This window comes from Urocitellus parryii, chromosome 10 (genome assembly GCF_045843805.1).
Source record: "Urocitellus parryii isolate mUroPar1 chromosome 10, mUroPar1.hap1, whole genome shotgun sequence".
Lineage (NCBI taxonomy): Eukaryota > Metazoa > Chordata > Mammalia > Rodentia > Sciuridae > Urocitellus > Urocitellus parryii.
The window spans coordinates 24,877,127-24,898,178 of NC_135540.1; the positions used below are offsets into that span (position 1 = coordinate 24,877,127).

At 31.4% G+C, this 21,052-nt stretch overlaps 1 protein-coding gene across 4 annotated transcripts in view; it reads right to left on the minus strand.

The window, feature by feature from the left end:
* Lrba (LPS responsive beige-like anchor protein) overlaps nucleotides 1–21,052 on the minus strand; it is a 683,057-nt gene that overhangs the window by 360,040 nt on the left and 301,965 nt on the right. For all 4 annotated transcript variants that reach the window (XR_013344428.1, XM_026384651.2, XM_077803581.1 and 1 more), the window contains exon 37: nucleotides 1,196–1,362. Coding sequence is in view for 3 of the 4 variants with exons in the window: in XM_026384651.2 (XP_026240436.2) it covers nucleotides 1,196–1,362 (167 nt within the window). In the remaining variant the exon portion in view is untranslated. The remainder of the gene's footprint in view (nucleotides 1–1,195; nucleotides 1,363–21,052) is intronic.

Genomic DNA, 21,052 nt, shown 5'->3' on the forward strand with positions numbered 1-21,052 from the left:
CACACACTTCCTCCCCCTTGCCAGGCTTTTATACAATGTAAGACAGGGGACCAGAGATCATTGACTCAGTAATTCATGTCATTCCATGACCACTCTTAACACCTGAGAAATTTAAAAAAAAAAAAACCCTTGATTCCTATCTTTATTCTGTTACTTTTTGACCTCAAATACTTAACTTGTAACACCTGGAACCAAAAATTATACACTGAGAAATGTAACTCATGTAAATGTTCTCTGTAATGAATAATGAACTTGAAAAATACATCTCTAACATTTACCTTTCAAAAACTCAAAATTATTTATTTTTACAGAAAATTTTCTAAACTAGAATATGATATCTGTGAGATATGTACATTGATTAAAACAGTATAAGCAAATTACACTTGAAAAACACAATTTATTAATTTTTCTTTTTCCTTTTTTTCATTCTTCTAGATAAGCTAAATATCTGGTATCAATATTTAGCTGCTCTTAGCAAATGATCATACATTTATGCAAAAATGAGGCATTAAAACAATTTTTTTCTAATGGGAGAATATAAAAATGTTTTTCATTAACATTACATGAAAGAGTCCAAGCATGTTTCTATGATTTGTAGCATAAAGCATTTCATGGTGAATAAATTTCACAATTTGTCTATGTTACTTAGTCCTAAAAGGTAATTTAATTTTTTTTTGTTCCTAGAAAGTAGAATTAAGAAAAGCAAGTTCAGTTTGGTTATCTGAAAAAGGTATGTATATTGAATAAAATTTTAAGAGGGCATTTAACAAATTTTATCATCAAAGTCCTCCAATTTGCAACATGACTTGAGAAAACAAAACATTTTATTGTGTTTTCAAATTATGTGGTAAAACTCTAAAGTGTAAAATAAGGAATAGATTATTAAAATAAAATAATACATTTACATAAACTCAATTAGTGAAGCTAATAAAATAGTTTATGTCAACTGCTACCTTTACCATTCACTCCAAATGGAATAAACAGATATGAGCAAATCTTCTTTTAGAGGGAACTACAGTATCTCAGAAGACTTATAACTATACTCATACTGATTTTCTCATTTCCCTTTGCTTTAAATTCATAGTAAATATTAAAATACAAAATAAAAAATTACTCTGTTCTTCATCCAGCCTTGATCTTAAAGCTAGGCCATCTGGGGAAAACCCGGGGCCAAACCTGAAAGGTGTCCCTTTACCTCACTGCAGAATTTCCCCAGGCTCCATGCTTGTCTGTGAGAATGTTGATGATTTTCTGGATTAGTTGAGTTGCTGTCACATGGTCTCGATATTTAGCTGCTCTTATCAAATGATCACACATTTTCTCTTCTTCTCGTTTGTCTGCAGAATACTGCGCACAAAGTGACTTGGATAGGAAGGAAAAAAAAAAAGAAACACTTGTTCATACTATAAAAATATGGGAGAAAAACTAAAAACGCATCAAAAAATAATGTTTAGCATTAACCAAAGCAACCAAAAATTTACAGTTACATTTCTATCATTCTTCAATTGTCTAGGATTTAGTGATCTGCTTTCTTGACATAATATCCCACAAGAATTTACTTCTCTGAAGTCAATCATAAAATACACTCAGAAGTTGTTAATATTGAAGCAGATAACTAAACAATAAGAAGCAGTTAGCCAAGTAAATGCAGGGGCCCAGCATTACAAATGGCATGAAGTGAAGCTGCAAAACTTGAGACATTGAATAAGGAGAATAATGGTATGAAATTAGTTTGGAGAGGTATGCAGGAACAGCATCATTTACGTCATGTAATTACTGTGAGGAATTTAGACTTTATTCTAATGGTATAGGTTTTAAACAGTGAATAAGAGACTGATTTACATATTAAAATGGCCACTATAGCTGTTATTTTGAGAATGAACTGTAGAGACAAGGTAAGTGAAGTGAGAAGACAAGTTATGTGGCCAACTCAGAGGCCCAGAAAAGAAAAAAATTACCTTATAGTAGCAAACTACGCTAGTTTCTAATACATTTAAAAAATGAAGTAGTTGCATCTTTTAAATTCTATTTATAACAAATGGACTAGTAGCACTGGAATCACAGTGAGATTAAAAATGTAGAATCTCAGGTCTCATATCAAACCAACTAAATCAGTATCTGAATTTTAATAAGATCCCTGGGAAATTTATATGTACATTGAAATTTGAAAAGTACTGAGTTATCACTTTTGCCCCCCAAATAGTATGATTCATTAGCAATAAGAAGATAGAATGTAATTTCTATTTTCCAAAAGGTTTATTTCTTTGCAATTTTAATTCAAGTACTTGTGGCATCATGTTTATGATGCTATAGTGAGTATCTTGCTTCAAAGAAGAAAAGATGAAAACATGAAGACTGATATAAATTTGATCCTTTATAGCCTCTATTAGACTCCTGACCTTAACTTCAAGTTCACAAACACACACACACACACACACACACACATACATACACACACACACACACACACACACAAAAAAAAAACCCTGTGACAACCTAAATTTGATGTTGGAAGAAATATTATTTTATGTATGTGATATATTTTGTAGTTCCCTGCCTTTCCTGTTGTTTAACAGTCTGAAGAGATTGCTGCCACACACAACTACCATCAGGACTCAGGTATCAAAGAACACTGTGATTATCCTAAACCAATCAGGAAAATAATTACACTGACAAGCTAGCTCAGGGAAGGTTACTTGATGCAACTGTTGCATTAAGAGCAAAGTTGAGGTTTTTGCTGGATACTTTGCTCCTTCCTTTCAGTGTGTACAAGGAAGCATATTACTTCCAGAAGTGCTAAAAGCTCTCTGTACCAAGAGGCAACCTGGTCTGAAAATTAAGCCAAATCTAAAGAGAACAGAACTATGATAATAATAGAAAACAGTCTATTTCAGATGGAATCATGAACTTCTAGATCAAATCCAGAAGAACAACCTACCTTGTAGATATTCTATGAGACATTTTGTTTTAGATTTTTTATAAGGTCCAATAAATTCCTGGTTATTTTGTGCCTATGTGAATTGAGATTTCTTTTCATTCTACCAAAAGAAACTCAAAAGATATGGTGTATATGTACATGCATAAGGAATCAAATATCTCTCAGTCTGTGCAATGCACTATAATACAGGGATCAAAGGATGGATTTAATAATGGAGAAATTTGAGAAGATATTTTACTCTTGGGTGGGAATAAAATGGAACCTTTAAAACAAATTCAAGCCCCCCCCCCAAAAAAAAACATAAATTAATTTCAGGAAAAGGAAAAGTAATACATTTTGACCCAAATACAGTTGAAAAAGTAATATATTAAAGAAATTCTGGAATGCAGAATCATTATTTGTTCATATAAACAATTATACAGTTGGGAAGCAAAACCAAAACAAGATTGCACTATCATCTTGCTGCTATGTGCTGACAGTCTTAGGCAACTACCATATTTACCTCTTTAGGTCTGAATGTCCTCATCTGCAAAATGAGGGGATAATAATAGCTCTAAGAATCTGTCAGTTAGAAATTTGGGGTGACTTTTGAAAGAGCACTTGAACAGAGATGAATACAAGTTCCTCAGAACATTTACACTGGTAAAAGAAAACTATTTTATTTCACCTAAATATTGAAGTGGAGAAAATGAGTCTAATAACAGGAACTAGATTAATTTATCACTAATTAAGTTCAAATATCATATCTATATTTTAAAAGTAAGCATCATGCTAAATAAACCACAGGAGAGCACAACTGGTCAAAAATATGATTTTAAATACTAAAAGAAAGAAAATACTTAAGAAACATCCAAAGGGACAACCATTTAAGTAAAGATAACTAGGGAATTATTTAATTGTAACAGAAATATAATTTCAAATCTGATATTTTCAAAAGTTCATGTAAGAGCCAAGAAACATTCAGTAGGTTACCTCACTTCTAGTCTAACTATACCCCAAAAGGAATAGTGCAGAATGGCAGAAAGATGTCTATACTTTCAACATGCCCTACTGCATCCATAATCAGTCTTTTTCTACCTTTTTCTAATAGGAGGAAATTTAAGCTATTGGTAGAATTTAGAAAATCAGTGGTTTCAGTACTCCTCTGAAACATCACATACAGAACAGTACTAAAATCACCCAGCGAGAATGCACTGAACTGTATTATTTCTATGTTTTACTAATGGTAGACTAATTTCTTTATCAAATTATATTTCATAAACATTTGATAAGCTATTAAAGTTTGCTTGAAAAGGCATAATTCTAAAAACAAGAACTCAAGGTAAGCTAAATAGTAAAATGGTTTTAAAGTGTTCTTTAATGGATCCTCCTTTACAATTTGAACAGCAACTTTTCATATCTGACATAAAATCTATAGATATAAATCACATTAAAGGACTATTCTTTCCTGATTATCAATCTCTGTCTCTTTGTGGAACATTAGAGTCACATTTGACCTTAAAACATGATAAAAGGAAACCAAACAAGAATGTTTCTTAAAGATATAATGAACTTGTATCTATTTCAAAAAAAATATTTATAATGTAATTTGAAGATGCTTTTATTAAAAAACGATAATAAATTCTACACATAACGTATCATTCAATGTCAACTACAAATGAGGAATATTTGTTTTAAGACCAAATGTATATTACTTAGCAAAGGGACACATTCATGTGTGCACTTTGAGTTTGAAGGTTGAACAAAGGTACCCTATGAGACACTACAAAAAACTGCTATATAAAATAATGGCATAAAAAGCATATGAAATAAAGGGTCAGATTTAAACCATTCATTCAACTTTATTTTAGGCAGGATTTCTTACTTTACATTAACTTCTCTATTTTCCTATTTCATGCATCATATAAACCAGGTAATAGAACATTACAATATGACTACAAAAATATCTAAATCTAAAAAAAGAAAAAGAAAAGAAATAAGCACCTTGAGAACTAACAATTCAATTTTTTTTGCTAAAAAAACCCTAAGATTTATTACTGTAGAATTAACAAAGTAAATAAAAGATTAAATAAACTTCCTTCTTACAAGAAATTCAGTTACAGCAAAAAGATAAAGAATAAATGAAGAGGAAAGCAATTTGGAATGGCCATTGTAATTCAAGTGTCTTTACTAACTACTTAAATGGAAATGAAGAAACAGAGAAAATAGTTTATTTAAATGTATTCATCCAGATCATACAGTTCTATCTAACTTTGCTATTTGTCCTTCGCATGAAAAGTGCAGAGAGGAGTGATCTTAAAATTAAGTAACACTCTTCTTTGTTTCTGTCATCAACCTACCACCCCTCTTGGGGGACAAGCTTTATCCTTTATTATTCTCTATTATGAAATGCTGGTATTTTTCCAAGGCTTTGATAAAATGTTCCACAATAATATCATCCATTCCCACTTTATCTACTATCATCAATTTAGTTCAAGCTTTCAAATTTTCATATCTGATCCAGTTATTTTTAAAAATATAAGCTCATATTTCTATCTGCAGAATAATTTCCACTTGTCTGATAAGCATGTAATATTAAAAATGTACAAACGTGAAGAGGCGACCTTCATCTCAAATGTGCTATTATACTTGAGTGAGAAAGTTCTTGTATTTACTGTCATCTGTGACATCTCAATTATCCTCCATTCACATCCAATTCATTCCATCTTAGCAAAACCTCTTATTCCCTCAGCATGGCTCTTACACAGACCTCTATTAGTTCACAATTCAACTCTAGAAATAATCTAACTGAACTTCTCTGAACTATCCCAGAATTTTTTCTGTTTCTAGAAGAAATTATTTTGGTATTGCACAGATATATCTATATGCTCCATTCCCACCACACCCCCACAAAAAATGCCTGACTATCACAAATATTTGACCAAAAAACTAGGACAAAATTTTATTAGCCAGAACTGGTGACCTATAATTCCACAATGTGGTTCATTACCTTTCTGCACACCTGCCTATTCCAGATACAGTCAAATTATACACCACTTCTCAACTATCCTCCAGACTTCTCATAAGAAGAAGGAAATAAGTTTTTTTCTTTTTAAAAAGGTCTGATGAGAAAGTGATGGCTAGAATTGGAAGGACAAACTACTAGAGGTGAGTAGGCTATGAAGAGAAAAAGATCTAGAAATACAGAGATCTTTTAACTCTTTGCTTGAATTCAGATGATAAAAAAATAAGTAAATTTTTTAAATAATTAGAAATTAAGAAATTTATTTCCAAATAACTGATAAATCAAAGATAGAATAACAATGACACTTAGGGGGGAAAAATCATAGAATCAGCTAGAAAGGATTCAAAGGAAAACATATAGCTTTAAATATTATATTAGAAAAGATAAAAATGCTGAAATCAATATCCAAACTTCTATCTAAAATCAACACCCTCAATGAATCCCACCATTATGTATAATTACAATTAACTGATAAAAAAGGGGAAAAATAAAGAATAAGTAAAATCAATGATCTCAACACCTGTAAAAAAAATCAAAAATGAAGAGAAAATTATATAATTAAATATAAAAATTAATTTAAGAACCATCAGCTGGTTCTTTGATAATATGAACACATATCTACCCAAAATGTTCAAGAACAAAGACATATAATTATCAATATCATAAATGGAAAGATGAGACATTTCAATACATATTCTACAGACATTAAAAGATACTAAGAAAATGTCCAATAGATATAAAAGGTAACACAGAAATATTACAATGCTATGCTAGTTAATTCAGTTATGTAGATGAAATTGACAAAATCCTTGAAAGACACAAAACACCAAAACCAACTATCAAGAAGAAATTGAATATGTGAATAGACCTTCATCAAGTACAGAAACTGAATTCAACTAAATTCCTTATTATGAGGAAATTTCAGGACCAGAAGGCTATGCTGGTGACTCCTACTACATTTAAGGAAAAGATAATATCAATTGTTAAGTCTTTCAGATGCTATAAACTAACATATACACTACAACACATTTTTCATTCCAAGAACAGAAAATTAAAAGCCAGTGTAACAGAGAGGCACAGTGGCACATTCTTTTAATCCCAGAGATTGGAAAGGCTGAGGCAGATCTCAAGTTCAAGGCCAGCCTCAGCTACTGAGAAAGGCTGAGCAACTAAGTGATGCTCTGTCTCGAAATAAAAAATAAAAAGGCTTGGAGATGTGATCAGTGGTTGAGCATTCCCTGGACTAAAAATATTAAATGAAATTATACATCGTGATGAAGTAGAGCTTGATTGAGTATTTGAAAATCATAAAGTATAAAGAGCATACAACAGCAAAAAGGAGAAAATGTAGCATTATAATGAAATTTTTTCACAATAGCATTTTGAATCATTTAACAGTCTTTCATGGTAAACACACTTTTCAACCTACCTAACATTTTGAAGGACATCTATGAAAACATAATTAATCTTAGGGGACAACAGGAGTATGTGTGCTTTCTCATGACTTCCATTTGATACCATAAGACAAGATACAAAAGTTAAAACTATGGCACTTCAGAAAAAAAACAGCCGAAATTATTGATGACTATGGGATAGGCAGTTTTCTTACACAGAATAGTAAAAAGTAAATCATAAAAGAAAATCACAAGCATCAAAAAATTTTGATAAATTAGATTTTATCAAAATGTATAACACCTACTTTTGCAAGACCATTTATAAATGAAGGTAATTCACAAAATGAGAAATAAAAATACTCATCATATATCTATAGCTGACAAATGACATCTCTATAGGATGTATAAAGAACTCTCACAACTAAAAAGACAACTCAAATGACATGCAAAGGATTTGAACAAACATTTCACAAAAGAGTCACAAATAGCTAATCAGCATATGAGAAATCATAGAGAATTGCACATAAAAATCACAATAAGTAATTACTATACATGATATCCATTAAAAGTATTGACCAAGTTGTGGAACAACTGAAACTCTCATACCTGCCTTACTGGTTGGCGCTTAAAGTCTACAACTACTTTAGAAAATAGTCTGGGAGGGCTGGGGAGGGAGTAGTAGTAGAGCACTTGCCTCGCATTCAGGAGGCCCAGGGTTTGATCCCTAGTACCACAAAAAGAAGAAAACAGTTCACCAGCTGAAACACATGCTGTACTGATATTTCCATCAAAATAACTCATATGAAAATGCTGCAAGTGCTCTTAAGCATCAAACACTGGAAACAACCATGATTGTCTTTAAATGAATGGCTAAATAAAGTAATACTATTCATCAATAAAAGAAACAAACTGGTAATATATACAACCATATGAACAAATATAAAAACCTTTATTCTGACCAGAAGAATCCAGACACTAGAATACCTATTTTATGAAACCATGCCTATGAAACTGTGCAACAGGCAAACAATATGGAAAAATAGAAATAAAATCAGTAGTAGTGAATATGAGTTTATGGAGAAGAACTGACCACAGTGGATCATAAGTGAATATAATCTAGGATGGCAAAAATTTTCTGTCATGATTGTGGTGGTTACATAGGCATATACTTTGTTACAACTCAACAAATAATAAAAATGAGAACACTTCATCATATGTAAATGATGATAAAATTTTAAGACATTTTTAAAAAGTGAAAAAACAAAGCAGACCCAGAAGTAGTTAAAATACTCATGTAAAAAAAAATAAGTTCATATGCCAAATAGGTAAATATGATCTCCATAACAATAGGAAAAGAAAAATATCCAATAAGAAACTCATTAAGAAAAGAAGTACTTCACAAAACTAAAAAGTGGATAATTTATAAAAAGCAATAGAAAAGATGAACAGCTTCATTTGTTTAAAAACATCCAAAATAAAAACAGAAGTACCAGAATGCCAAAATGAAAACCACTAATCAACTGTTAACCAGAATGTGAAGTAATGGGAACAGCAATACATTAACGCTGGCAGTGGCACACACTTTTGTAAGACAATGGGACAATATGTATTAAAATGGGAAATGTGAACTGATTAATTCAATGCAATCAATTAATTCTACCCTACAGAAATGCAAGAATATGTATACAAAACAATATGTAAAATGTTCAGAGCAGCACTATTTATAGTAGCTAAATATTGAAATCAACCCAATTGTTCATCAAACGATAAAGAGATTATGAAAAACTAATGGTCTACTCATGATGGAATATTATTCAGCAATGAAAATGACAGAGAATATTAAGAATTTCACAAACACAATGTTTAACTAAAAGTGTCAGAACAAAGACATACTTTATGACTCCATTTAAATAAAAGGCAAAACCTGGTAAAGAAATGATAGTACTAAAAGAAACAGTGTTGATGGAAACAAAGCAAGTCATTCCATAAAATTAGAACAGAAGGTACTTTACTGGGGCAGAAAAGGGCTATGACTGGAAAGGCAGAGGGCTTCTTACAAGCTCACCTTTCAGTCAAGAGAAAGTGGTAAATTAATGCTGAGACAATGTTTCCAAAGTTACGTTTCCAGGACAATATGTTTTATGAGAAACAGGCTATAAAGCACATTTTCACTAATTTGCATATTATTAATAAAATAAAAATACATTACATTTGAAATTTTCCAGGCTAAGAAACTCAAAAATATTATAGAAGTTGTTCTCCTAATTTAGTAATATATTAAACAATTTAAGTATGTTGCTTTCACAAGTTTTGTGCTTAAATCTTCTACCCCATTTGAATCAAATGTATGATATGTCAAGATCATTGTAATGTTTTGAGCAACTAATGAAAAAAATTTTAAAGGCATATACTTGCTTTTAAAAGCAAATCAGAGTAATGATATATGAAATAAAACAAAAGTTCTCTCTTCTATCTCCTCCTATTTGGTCAATGGTTTTCTATAAAGTTAGTGACTGTTTACAGTAAGATGCCACTTCTACATAAATAGAATCAAACTTTACATCTTTCCATATTAGGACACAGAGTTTTACCTTCTTTATTTTATGTAGCTACAAGGAGCACTGAATTTTAGTTAACTAAACATTGCTTCTGCTAAACTTTTAAATGTACTATTTTACTTCTCAATTTGTTTAAAAATCACTTCCACTATAAATTCCTGTCTCATGGGAAAGCATTTAAAAAGGAAATCAACTAGGGGACAACAAATAAAGAAGCTTCTCAATATTTCACTTTTGGAGGTCTTTGTACTTGATCTCTTAACTCAGACATAAAATCTGATCCATAGATGGGGGGTGGAGGGGGAGTTGTCTACAGAAACCTCAGATAGACTCCTGAAAAAGACTTAGAAAAATGAAAGCTTAAAAACCTCAACAGCAAACAAAAGTCAACCAATGACAATATGTGACAGCCACCTTTAATTCTGAAGTGATTTCTCTGTCATGCAATGCCTCAAAGTATTGATTTCTCTCAGCATGAAAAAGCCTAAGCCAATGAAACAGATAGAGCACCATCCCCCTCCCCAGCCACCCCATAATAGCATTCAAGGTTAAAACAGGCAGAACACTTATCAAAGTATCTCTTCCATTCCTTCTTGTTTTAATGGACTGGATGCAATGTGTTGGGTTCTTATCTCTACAAACTGCAGTCCTCAATATTTTTAAGTGATTTGAAGATTAATATAGGTTCTAATCTTTTACTTTAGCCTTTTGATAATAAAAACTAGTTTGAAAATGCTTTATATAATATTTATAAAATCAAGTCAACACAAAGAAGGCAACTATGGGTCAAATATACACATATGTTTTTCAAATTTCATTACTTTACTCAAGAACTTATTAATGATAAAACCACAAAATTCTTGGGTAAATACCTAAAAACCTTCCAAAAGACAACCCAAATCCTTTAATGTGCATGCATATATCATAAATCTGGTATGGTAAACAAAATGTGGTTAGTATCTGTGTTGAATAAAATTAACATGGAATTTAAACAATATAATGGGTAGAACCCAAATAATTTTTAAAAGATCATAAGATTGTATTTTTTAAAAACACACAAAATTAGAGTTTCTTATTTAAACTTCTAAGGTCTCTTACTTAAATGATTAAATGTATATACTACTACAAATATATAAATTTATATTGAAAAGTAAAAGTAGCTCAAGAATATACATAAAACTAAGTAAAAATGATTAATCCAATCTTATAAAAAAGTATGATTAACATTGTAATTAAGAGCACAAAATCTAGAGCAAGAGAACTTAAATTTTAATGTTGACTGACACATTCTTGCTTGGGCAAGTTATTGAAAACCCTGTGCTTTAGTTTCCTCATTTAAAAATAAAGAGAGAGAGAGAGAGAGAGAGAGAGAGAGAGAGAGAGAGAGAGAAGAGAGAGAGAGAGAGAGAGAGAGAGAGAGAGAGAGAGAGAGAGAGAGAGAGAGAGAGGTATTACAGTAAGATTTCCAGGAGGATCAAATAAGAATAGACATGAACTAATTAGAATGTTGCCTATATAGACTAGTTACACCTTATACATATTATTGGTTTAATCATTATGTTATCAGAACACACAGCAAAAGTCTTTTTCATACTAGAATCTCAGGTACTTGAGCAAAATAATTACAATATAAGATAAAAATAATCACAATATGAAATAACTATTCGGAGAGTCAATATATGCAGTGTGTCTGGGAGGAGTGAGAAAGGTGAAACTATTCAAAATTAGGACAAAATTCACAGAGGAATTTAAAGGCCAAGCCACTGCTCACCAAGAATAAAGGACTCATATAGGATAGAAAAAATACATATAGCAAAATTAAGCAAAAAAAAAAAAAAAAAAGCCCAGGTAAATAAGTTTTTAAAAGAAAAGATAGGAATGACAGACTAAGACATGCAATTGACACAGCCCTCCTGGCATGTTTATATCTTCCTTGCAAATCTATGTATTGTTGGCCATTTTTATTACAAAATTACTCCTCAAAGGTTTATATAAGTCATCTAACATATAAAATATTAATTAAATTTGCATTTCTTAGCTATTGTTAGACTATAATAACTTTCATAATTATTCAAATGTATTACTAACAGAACATTTTAGAACAATACATCTGAATATTAACTGGCTTTAAGGTGGTGTTTCTCAAACCATCTGTAGAGGAGGACTACTTTTAAATTCTTTTTAAAAATACACTGAGGACTAATGCTTTTTGAAAAATTTGTCTTTGCCAGATACCAAACCTATAAAGCAATACTCAATTTCTGTACTGACGAGGAATACGAACAACTAGTATGCTCAACAAACCATATTCTAGTAGCACTAGTATGAAAGGCAAGGAATTAGAAACCATTTTTATCAAATAAAGTACAACCATTTTACTTTGTATGATAAAATGCTTGCTTTAGAACAAAATGCTTCATGTAAAAATGTTTGATCTTAACTTTGTATTAATAAACCATAAAAAAGAGTAGTCAAGGGCTGGGGTTATGGCTCTGTGGTACAGGGCTTGTGGAACACTGTGAGGCACTGGATTCGATCCTCAGTACCACATAAAGCTAAATAAAAACAAAGTTTTATTTTTTCTTTTTTAAGAGTAGTTTATGTGGGGCTGGGGTTGTGGCTTAGTGGCACAGCTCTTGCCTCACATGCATGAAGCTTTGGGTTCAATTCTCAGCACCACATAAAAATAAATAAATAAATAATAAAGATTTTTTTAAAAGAGTATATGCTACCTTTGTAGGAGCAAATTCTAAATAATATACAAGTATTGTATGAAAATGCCCTAAGTAGATTTTCAATTAGCTTAGTTTCTTATCTATTTTAATTTAAAATTAAAAAGGCATTTTCTAGGGTTGGGGTTGTGGCTCAGCGGTAGAGCGCTTGCCTAGCATGTTCGAGGCCCTGGTTCGATTCGCAACACCACATAAAAATAAATAAAGATATTGTGTCCAACTAAAAAATATATATTAAAAAAAAGAATTAAAAAGGAATTTTCTACACTAATACAAGATCTGATAAAGTTAAAATAATCAAAAGATATCATAAAATAAAACCTTAAATATACGCTTGACATATTAATGAATATATTCCAATCTTCTCTTGAAAGAGACTGTCAATGGCATTAAGAGATCTGGTTTTCTATACAGTGTACATTTTCCATTATTAGAATATATTAAGAAGATAAAATATTTCTTAGTTTGGGTTTGGTGTGATCAACAATGCCAACAGGCATGAGGTCAATTTTACCTACACTACATACATTACCTTTAATGGAGGGCCCAGAAACACAGCTGTTCTTTTGAAGACAGAGAAACAAACAATTTTCAAACAAAGACTCATCAGTTCACTTTTAATAGTCTTCTTTCCCCCTAGCAATGATAGCTCCCTTAGTTTCATAAAGATTTCTAAAAGTTATTACAATTTTTTATATGTGTGTATTTATATGTGCCCTGTTACAGGTATGTAAATTATCTATTCAAATATTAACCTTAGAAGATTGAGAATAGGAAATGCTGTGGGCCCATCTTTTAATCTGATCATTTTCAAAAACCTACAGCAGAAAGTGAGACAAGTTAAAACATAACCTGGAAGAACCTTTTAAAAGAATACAGTACAGACTAAATACACTTGACTTTGGAAGTGAATTAAGAAATATGATTGCACAGTTCTGGTCCATGGAAGCCAAGACATATGAAATCAGGGTGGGTACTTCCCTAGAGGAAGTTTGATGATGCTGTGCCACAGTCAATCAACCTGAGGTAGAAGAAAAGGTTAACTGAGGACTATGAAAGAACCCTATGTAGGACTGGAAATAGGTGGGCCTAAATTCCAGAAAAAAAATGCAGTCAAGGGAACTCTTACTGTTGGGGATGGGAACTACTGCCTGAAGTGTGGGAAAAGGGCTAGGCAGACAAGTGCAAGGGTCAAGAGAAAAACCTTCTGTGCAGGAGTGTAGTGCATAAATTCTAGCAGATACAACGTCTAGTACTAAGTTTTCCAATCCTTTTCTGCTTCGGGATGTCTTTCTATCATTGTTAGACATACAAAAGAAAAAGAGGAAAGGCCAAATACATGCTTTGATTCAGATTATATAAATTAAAAAAAGGAAAACAGCTATTGCCTGGAAAGGCTACTCATATTAACAGAAAGATGTATTCTCCAGACTGCTGTCACTATTCTACTAAACAATATCTTAATAGAAGTCTACGGCAAAAATAAGAATCTTAGATTGGCTGTAGGTCACATAAGCATTACCTGGATATTTGCAGAGATAATCTAGAATATAAAAAATAGTCCCATTGTTAACCACTTAATATGGACATACAGTAAAGAGAATATTACATTTATCAAATCCCATTTATTCTTCACAAGAAAGCTACAGGTAAGCATCATTATTATCCTGATTTAAAGATGAGGCAATGGAATCTTAGCTTATAATAGTAAATGAAAGAGTTCAGGCTAGAGCACAAAGTTATCTGAGTAGAAAATCTGTGCTATGATAAACTACGCCAGCATAACATGTTGCCCCAGTGACTGGATGTTCAAACTGTAGTGCGATCTGAACATTAAAAATGAGAAGAACACTCATCTAGTTAGTTATGCTAGTATTTTATCCCTTTTATGGTTATTTATCAATAACATTGGTATCTAAGGTAAAGAAAACAATAGCCAAAAAGATACAATTTAAAAATATATATGTGCAAATATATATAAGCAAATAATGTTGGTAATGTTTCACTATTTCGGCCCAATATGTGGAAAATTATACAAAACCACAAGCTCAGAAGATACAAAAGCTGGGAAAAGACTGCTATTCTAATATTTTCCTACGAGGCTATACAGACTCAAAGTCTATTAAGCAACCACCTTTTCTCCAAATGTGTTCAGTGCAAAATATACACCAAGAAATGAATGTGAGAAGATAAAAGGGTGCATTAATCATCAACAGAGTACCACCATGGAAAAAGAATATCACACTGAGCTTATAAAAAATTACCCTTGACTTTGACTAACGCTCTCTGACCATTTTCAGGATGAGACAGGTAGCTAGAGACAAAAAAGTATGAGGGAAAAACGAAAAAGAAGAAAACAAAAACTGGGAGAAAGATGAAGAAGTAAAGGAATCTAGAAAAACATAAATAAAGGTTCATTTAAAAATACTTTGCACATTTTCTGGATTACAAGTTTCCTTTAAAAGTTAATAAAAGAACAAAGTATTGTAAGATTTCATTTGCACTGAATTTTAACCACTAAATAAAAGAGAAAATGGTATATTCAGTGTATTAAAAGGAAATATTTAAGGAATGACCTGGACAAAGGAAGAAAACAACTTTGTCATTCAACTAATTTATTTTTTTATAGTTGTAGATGGATAGATGTCTTTATTTATTCACTTATTTTTTTTTGAGAGAGAGAGAGAGTTTTTAATATTTATTTTTTAGTTTTTGGTGGACACAACATCTGTATTTTATTTTTATGTGGTGCTGAGGATCGAACCCAGCGCCCCGCACATGCAGGTAAGCACGTTACTACTTGAGCCAGATCCCCAGCCCCTCATTTATTTTTTGTTATGCGGTGCTCTGGCGCTTCACACATGCTAGGCAAGCACTCTGCCTCTGAGTCAAAACCCCAGCCCAATTCAACTAATGTTAACCTAGACTTATTTTGCACTCTACCATTTCCCATCCAACATAGGAAGAAGCATGTAAGGTCAGTAGAAAAAAGTAAACAAAAGAAACATGCAATTAAGGTCTAGCCAAATTATCCACAGATGTAAATGAAAGGTAAGTATAAGGTAATTACATAAATGAGACTATAATAACTGATACTGCTATTTAACCATGTTTCTGACTAGAAATAAGCTTCAGATGGGGGCTAGACTAGTGATCTTTAAGGACCCTCACACTACAATAAATAAGTGAAGCAGCCTGTCCAACACCACACAGTGGCAGACCAGGAATGAATCCCAGCTGTTATAAACCCAAATGTTTGTTTTCTATCATACACAACAGATTGCAATAACAATTTTACAACTTATGTGTAATTATTTTAAATTAATGCTCTTTTGTCCCATAAAAATAAAAGCTACTAAAGAAAGAACTGATGAACAACAACAACAAAAAAAAAGCAGATTGGAAGATAGAGATTTTTCTCATCCTATCAAAAAGCAATGCTTAATCACTGGAAAATCTAAGAATTATATGAGGACAATATTCCAGCCATCAAATTAAAAGTTCAGGAAATAATTTTCATAGAGATTTAAATTCTCTGTCTTATATATAATTAAAGTCTCATTAAGAAAAACAGAAGCAAAGATATCTGTTCTTATTATTTTCTGCCCCTACAAGGATATAAACAGAAGTAACATTGAACAAAATATTTTCTTGCTATTAAAAAATCAAGATCTCACATGAAAAAACTGAGCCCTCAAATTTATGTTAGTTGAATATGGAATCCTTTATTAACCCAAAATTGAACCTTCCATTGTTGATGCTAGCATTCACTCAGCTATTCTTTATTAAGGGCTTCCTGTGACCCAAGCCTATACTAGGTGTCAAAATTAAAATAATAAGCAGATTCTGTTAAAAAAGGAGTCTAATACCAGTAATTTCATAACATTTTAATGATTACAAGTAACTCTCTCATAAGGTATCCAAGAAGAATAAGACAACAGAGCATCTAAAAACATAATATCCATAACAAATGAAATGGCAGTGAGAAAAGGTCAATCTTTAACCACTTCCCCACCTACATGCACTAAGAGAAGTGATGCACACAAACTCTCAAGCAAGCATTTACAAACATCTGAAAACCACGTGTAAAATGTTTTGGTTATATTTGTGTAAGTTTCTCAAGGTCAGATTCGCAAAAAGAGTTTCTAGTCCAAAACAAGTAAATGGTAATATCCATTAACTCAAAATATAAGGCACATAACATTTTACATAATATAAGCTCATTTTTGTTAATATATATGAAATATATACACACAGAAAAATATCTATGGACACAAATATACAGGTATGTTTGTAAAAAGTGTCTAAAAGGTTAATCATGTGATGCATGATGCGCAGAGTATTAAAGAAAGTTCTTATTTTACATTATACTATGTTTTATTGATATTTCTTTCTTCTTTCCTTCCCCCTGGTGATTTAAATGAAATTTTTTTCTCAAGTCAACTTTATAAGAGGTATTTGAGTTCCATTTTTAAAAATTTTTATTTACATAACAATCTAAATAAAAATAGATTCAGAGCTACATGAATTATAGATATTAGCAGTAGTTCATAATACATTTATGCTTCTTCACACCTATAACCATTTCCATTCCAAATTAAGTCCAAGCACTATTGCAAAAATAAGTGAATTTATATTTTGGGAGATAGTTTAAACTGAAAGAGTTGAACTTTTAATAAATTGATAAGCATTGGATTATTAGAATATCAAGTTAAAAATGACATGAACTAAACCATGAAAATTAGTATATTCACTTGATTTATTTCACCAATGATAATGATAAAACTGCTCTTTCATGAATGAAGTCACATTCACAGAACAAGATTTCAATACTGGCTTAATACATAAATATTAAATAATTAAATTATATAGAATCATATGTAATTCTATATCAATTATACATGATTATATAAATTTATACTAATTATAAAGCATATAAATATAATTATAAAACAATTATCACATATATAATCTATGAATCTATTATAAAAATGGCTTATTGTGGCAGAGTAATATAATAATTGCAATATTATTGGTTACATGAATGTTTTTAGTCAGCTTTTTCACTGCTGTAACTAAAAGACTTGACCTGAACAATTTAAGGGAAGGAAAAGTTTATTAGAGGGCACATGGTTTCAGAAGTCTTAGTCCATAGAAGGCTGGCTCTATTCCTTGGGGCTTGAGGTAAGGCAGAAAGAATATCATGGCGGAGGAGTGTGGCAGAGGGAGGCAGCTCACAAAGTGAAGAGGAAGCAGAGATAGAATTTCTACTCCCCAGAGCCAGGCCCCAATTCCCACCTCCTCCACCCACACCCCACCACTTCTCCACTTCAATGTTAATCCCTATCAGAGGATTAATCACTGATTGGGTTTAGACTGTCACAACCCAATTATTTCTCCTCTGAAACTTCTTGCATTGTCTCACAAATGAGCTTTCAGGGGACACCTCATATCCAAACCATAACAATACAGAAAACAAGACAAACTCACATGAAGTGACATATCAGACACTGCATAAATGAAAATTTCACAGAAATTTAAAAATACAAAAATGAAGGGAGATTAGACACTTTGAATTATTTCCCCAAACCTTGCTTTCATCAATAATATTAAAACCTTCAGAGACTTTTAACAAAGCCTATAGCCAACCAGAATAAAGAGTTTATTTCCCAGTGACATACGACTTTGCTTCTTAATAAAACTAATAAAAAGTTTAGAAAGGAAAATGATGAATTTAAGTCATAGGTAAAGTGAATATAGGTACACATATACATAATTTTTGGAAATATAAAACTGGAGATAAAGTGTGCACAATACTCATTATATCAAAATGGAATCCCACCAAATCTTTAAAAGGAGATACTCCAATGCTACCTACCTTGTTCTTGAGAATAAAATAAACACAAATTTCGTAATTTTTTCCATAAGGCAATAATAATACTAATATCAAAACCTGTTAAATGTCTAACATAGCATGGAAAATTAAAAATGATCACAATGCAACTTAAGTTATAAATAAAACACAGAAATAACAAAAAAAAAAGCCTTAGTAAATAGAATCTGGTAGTGCAATAAATTATGATTGAAACATACTAGCCTAACACTGACATATCTAACACAGAAAAAAACATTACCATCATCTCTACTGTTCCATTTAAGGAGGACAAAATCAAATAACAGTCTTCATGGGGAAAAAAAAAAAAAACAGAACTCCATAAAGCAGAAGTAAAATTTATAAAAATGATAAAGTCAACTCAAAGGTTACATGATACTCTATAGGGAAACAATAATGCATCTTCACTAAAATAACAAACAAACAAAAAAGACAACACTATTTTTTAAAAACATTTCACTGCTGATTAAAACCAATTCAATTAGGCAACAAAAGGCAATTAGAAGAGTAAAAGTTGAAAAGGAGGAGGTAAAATTGTCAGTAACTTAGATAATATGACTGTACACATGAAAAGCCCCAAAGAATCAAATGAAAAGTCTGTTTTGACCCAACAAGCTGGATCTAAAATTAGAAAAATAAGATTAGCCACTGTTGTTCTGAATAAAATTTAAAAGGGCAATGAGGGAGAAGAGAAACATGGTTCAACTAGTATTAACACATATCATAACATCCAAAAATTGAAACAGATTTTGACATTAGTACATGAAATCATAGGAAGACTAATGAGAAAAAAATCAAACATTTAGAAACAGAGCCCAAAACATAGAGGTATATAGAATATGATAACAGCATCACCTCAAATCAGAAAAGTTGGAACTATATAGTAGAGAGTATAGGGAAAACTAGGCAAACATAAGCTGGATTCATAATAAAACATAAACTAATTCCAAATAACTAAAATATTTAAATGTAAAATAATAAAACTATAGAATACTAGAAGAAACATATGTTTATATGTTTGTAGAAGACCCTTTGAACTACCAACCAAAAATGCAGACACCGTAAAAGAAAATACTTATATATATATATATATCAACAAAAACATTCTTTCAAAAATTTTGCAGGACAACAAAAGTGAAAGCTACCACAACTCAACAACTAGACAACAACAATAAAGAAAAATGGTAAAACCATTTGTATCATAAAACAGAACTGATTCCCCAATATACGAGAAGCATCTGCAATATCAGTAAGAAAAAACAAACAAATAAAACCAGTAAAGAATATGCTCTCAGGATGAGAAATAAAAAGGGCTCAAAGATAATCAACCTCACTCATAAAGATAATTTAAAACTAAAATTGAGAAATAGAAACCAAGGCTACACACTACCACATGCAGCCTACAAAAGTGCAAAACTCCAAAAGAACAAACACTCTGAGGAAAGAGACTTTTATATGCTGATAAGTATATAAAAAGATGTCTAAAAATAATATTAAATTTCAAAAGCAAAATACAGAACACTATTTGTACTATGCTAGCATTCCGATTAAGAAGGGGATAGGAATATTCCTATTTCAGTGTGCGTGAACAAAGAATCCCTGAGAAGATTAAGAAGACTTTTAACAATGGTCTCCTGTCTGGGGAGGAATCCTGGAAGAGGTTAGAAGGGTGTTTTTCACTGAATGCTTTCTTGTAATTTTTTTGTTGTTGTTTCAAAGTATCTAGAGAAAAAATTGAAGACATAAATTGAAATTTTAAAAATAATACATTTTACATAGAGGTTTTAGAGAGTGCTAACATATGAGATTTGTAAAAACAATATACATGGGTTAAAACACTGAGAAAGCATTTGTGAAATATATTTTTGATAAAAGGACTAAGAAATGTAGCAAGATTTAAAGATATAAAACCATGGGGAGCTGGAGCTGTAGCACAGTTGGTAGAGTGCTTACCCACCGTGTGCAAGGCACTGGGTTCAATCCCCAGCACCACCAAAAAAAAGGAAAACCGTAAGAAATAAAAACCCAATCAATAAAACACCAGGTGAGAAAATCAAGCAAAAAAATTATCGAAAGGACATATTTGTCATCAGGGTCAAATACTAGAAATCAAGAAAAAAAGGGAAAGAAAAAGAATCACAGGAGAGTATAATTAGTAGGTATTCATAATATTGAAGAAAGCAATTTTGATTGTTTTTCCTAGAATTGCCAACGAAAAGAAGAGAAGCCAGATTGCAAGACACGGAAAAGTAGAAGGGAGTGAGAAAATAAAGCTATCATTCTAATAAAAAGTCTGGCAGAATGAAAAAAATAAGAATGAAAATCAAAGTCTAAGAATTCTGGCAGCATTTAAACAAGACTGCCAAGAGCAGACATATGACAATTAGACTGAAACATAAACAGATCAGCACTGAGAAGCCAAATCATAATTCCAGAAAGGTCATTTGAGAAAAAAATTTCCCAGCATGTTAAAGAATATCCTCATTGAAAATAACAGCACTATGTTAAAAAAAAAAAAGAGGACAGTCAATAA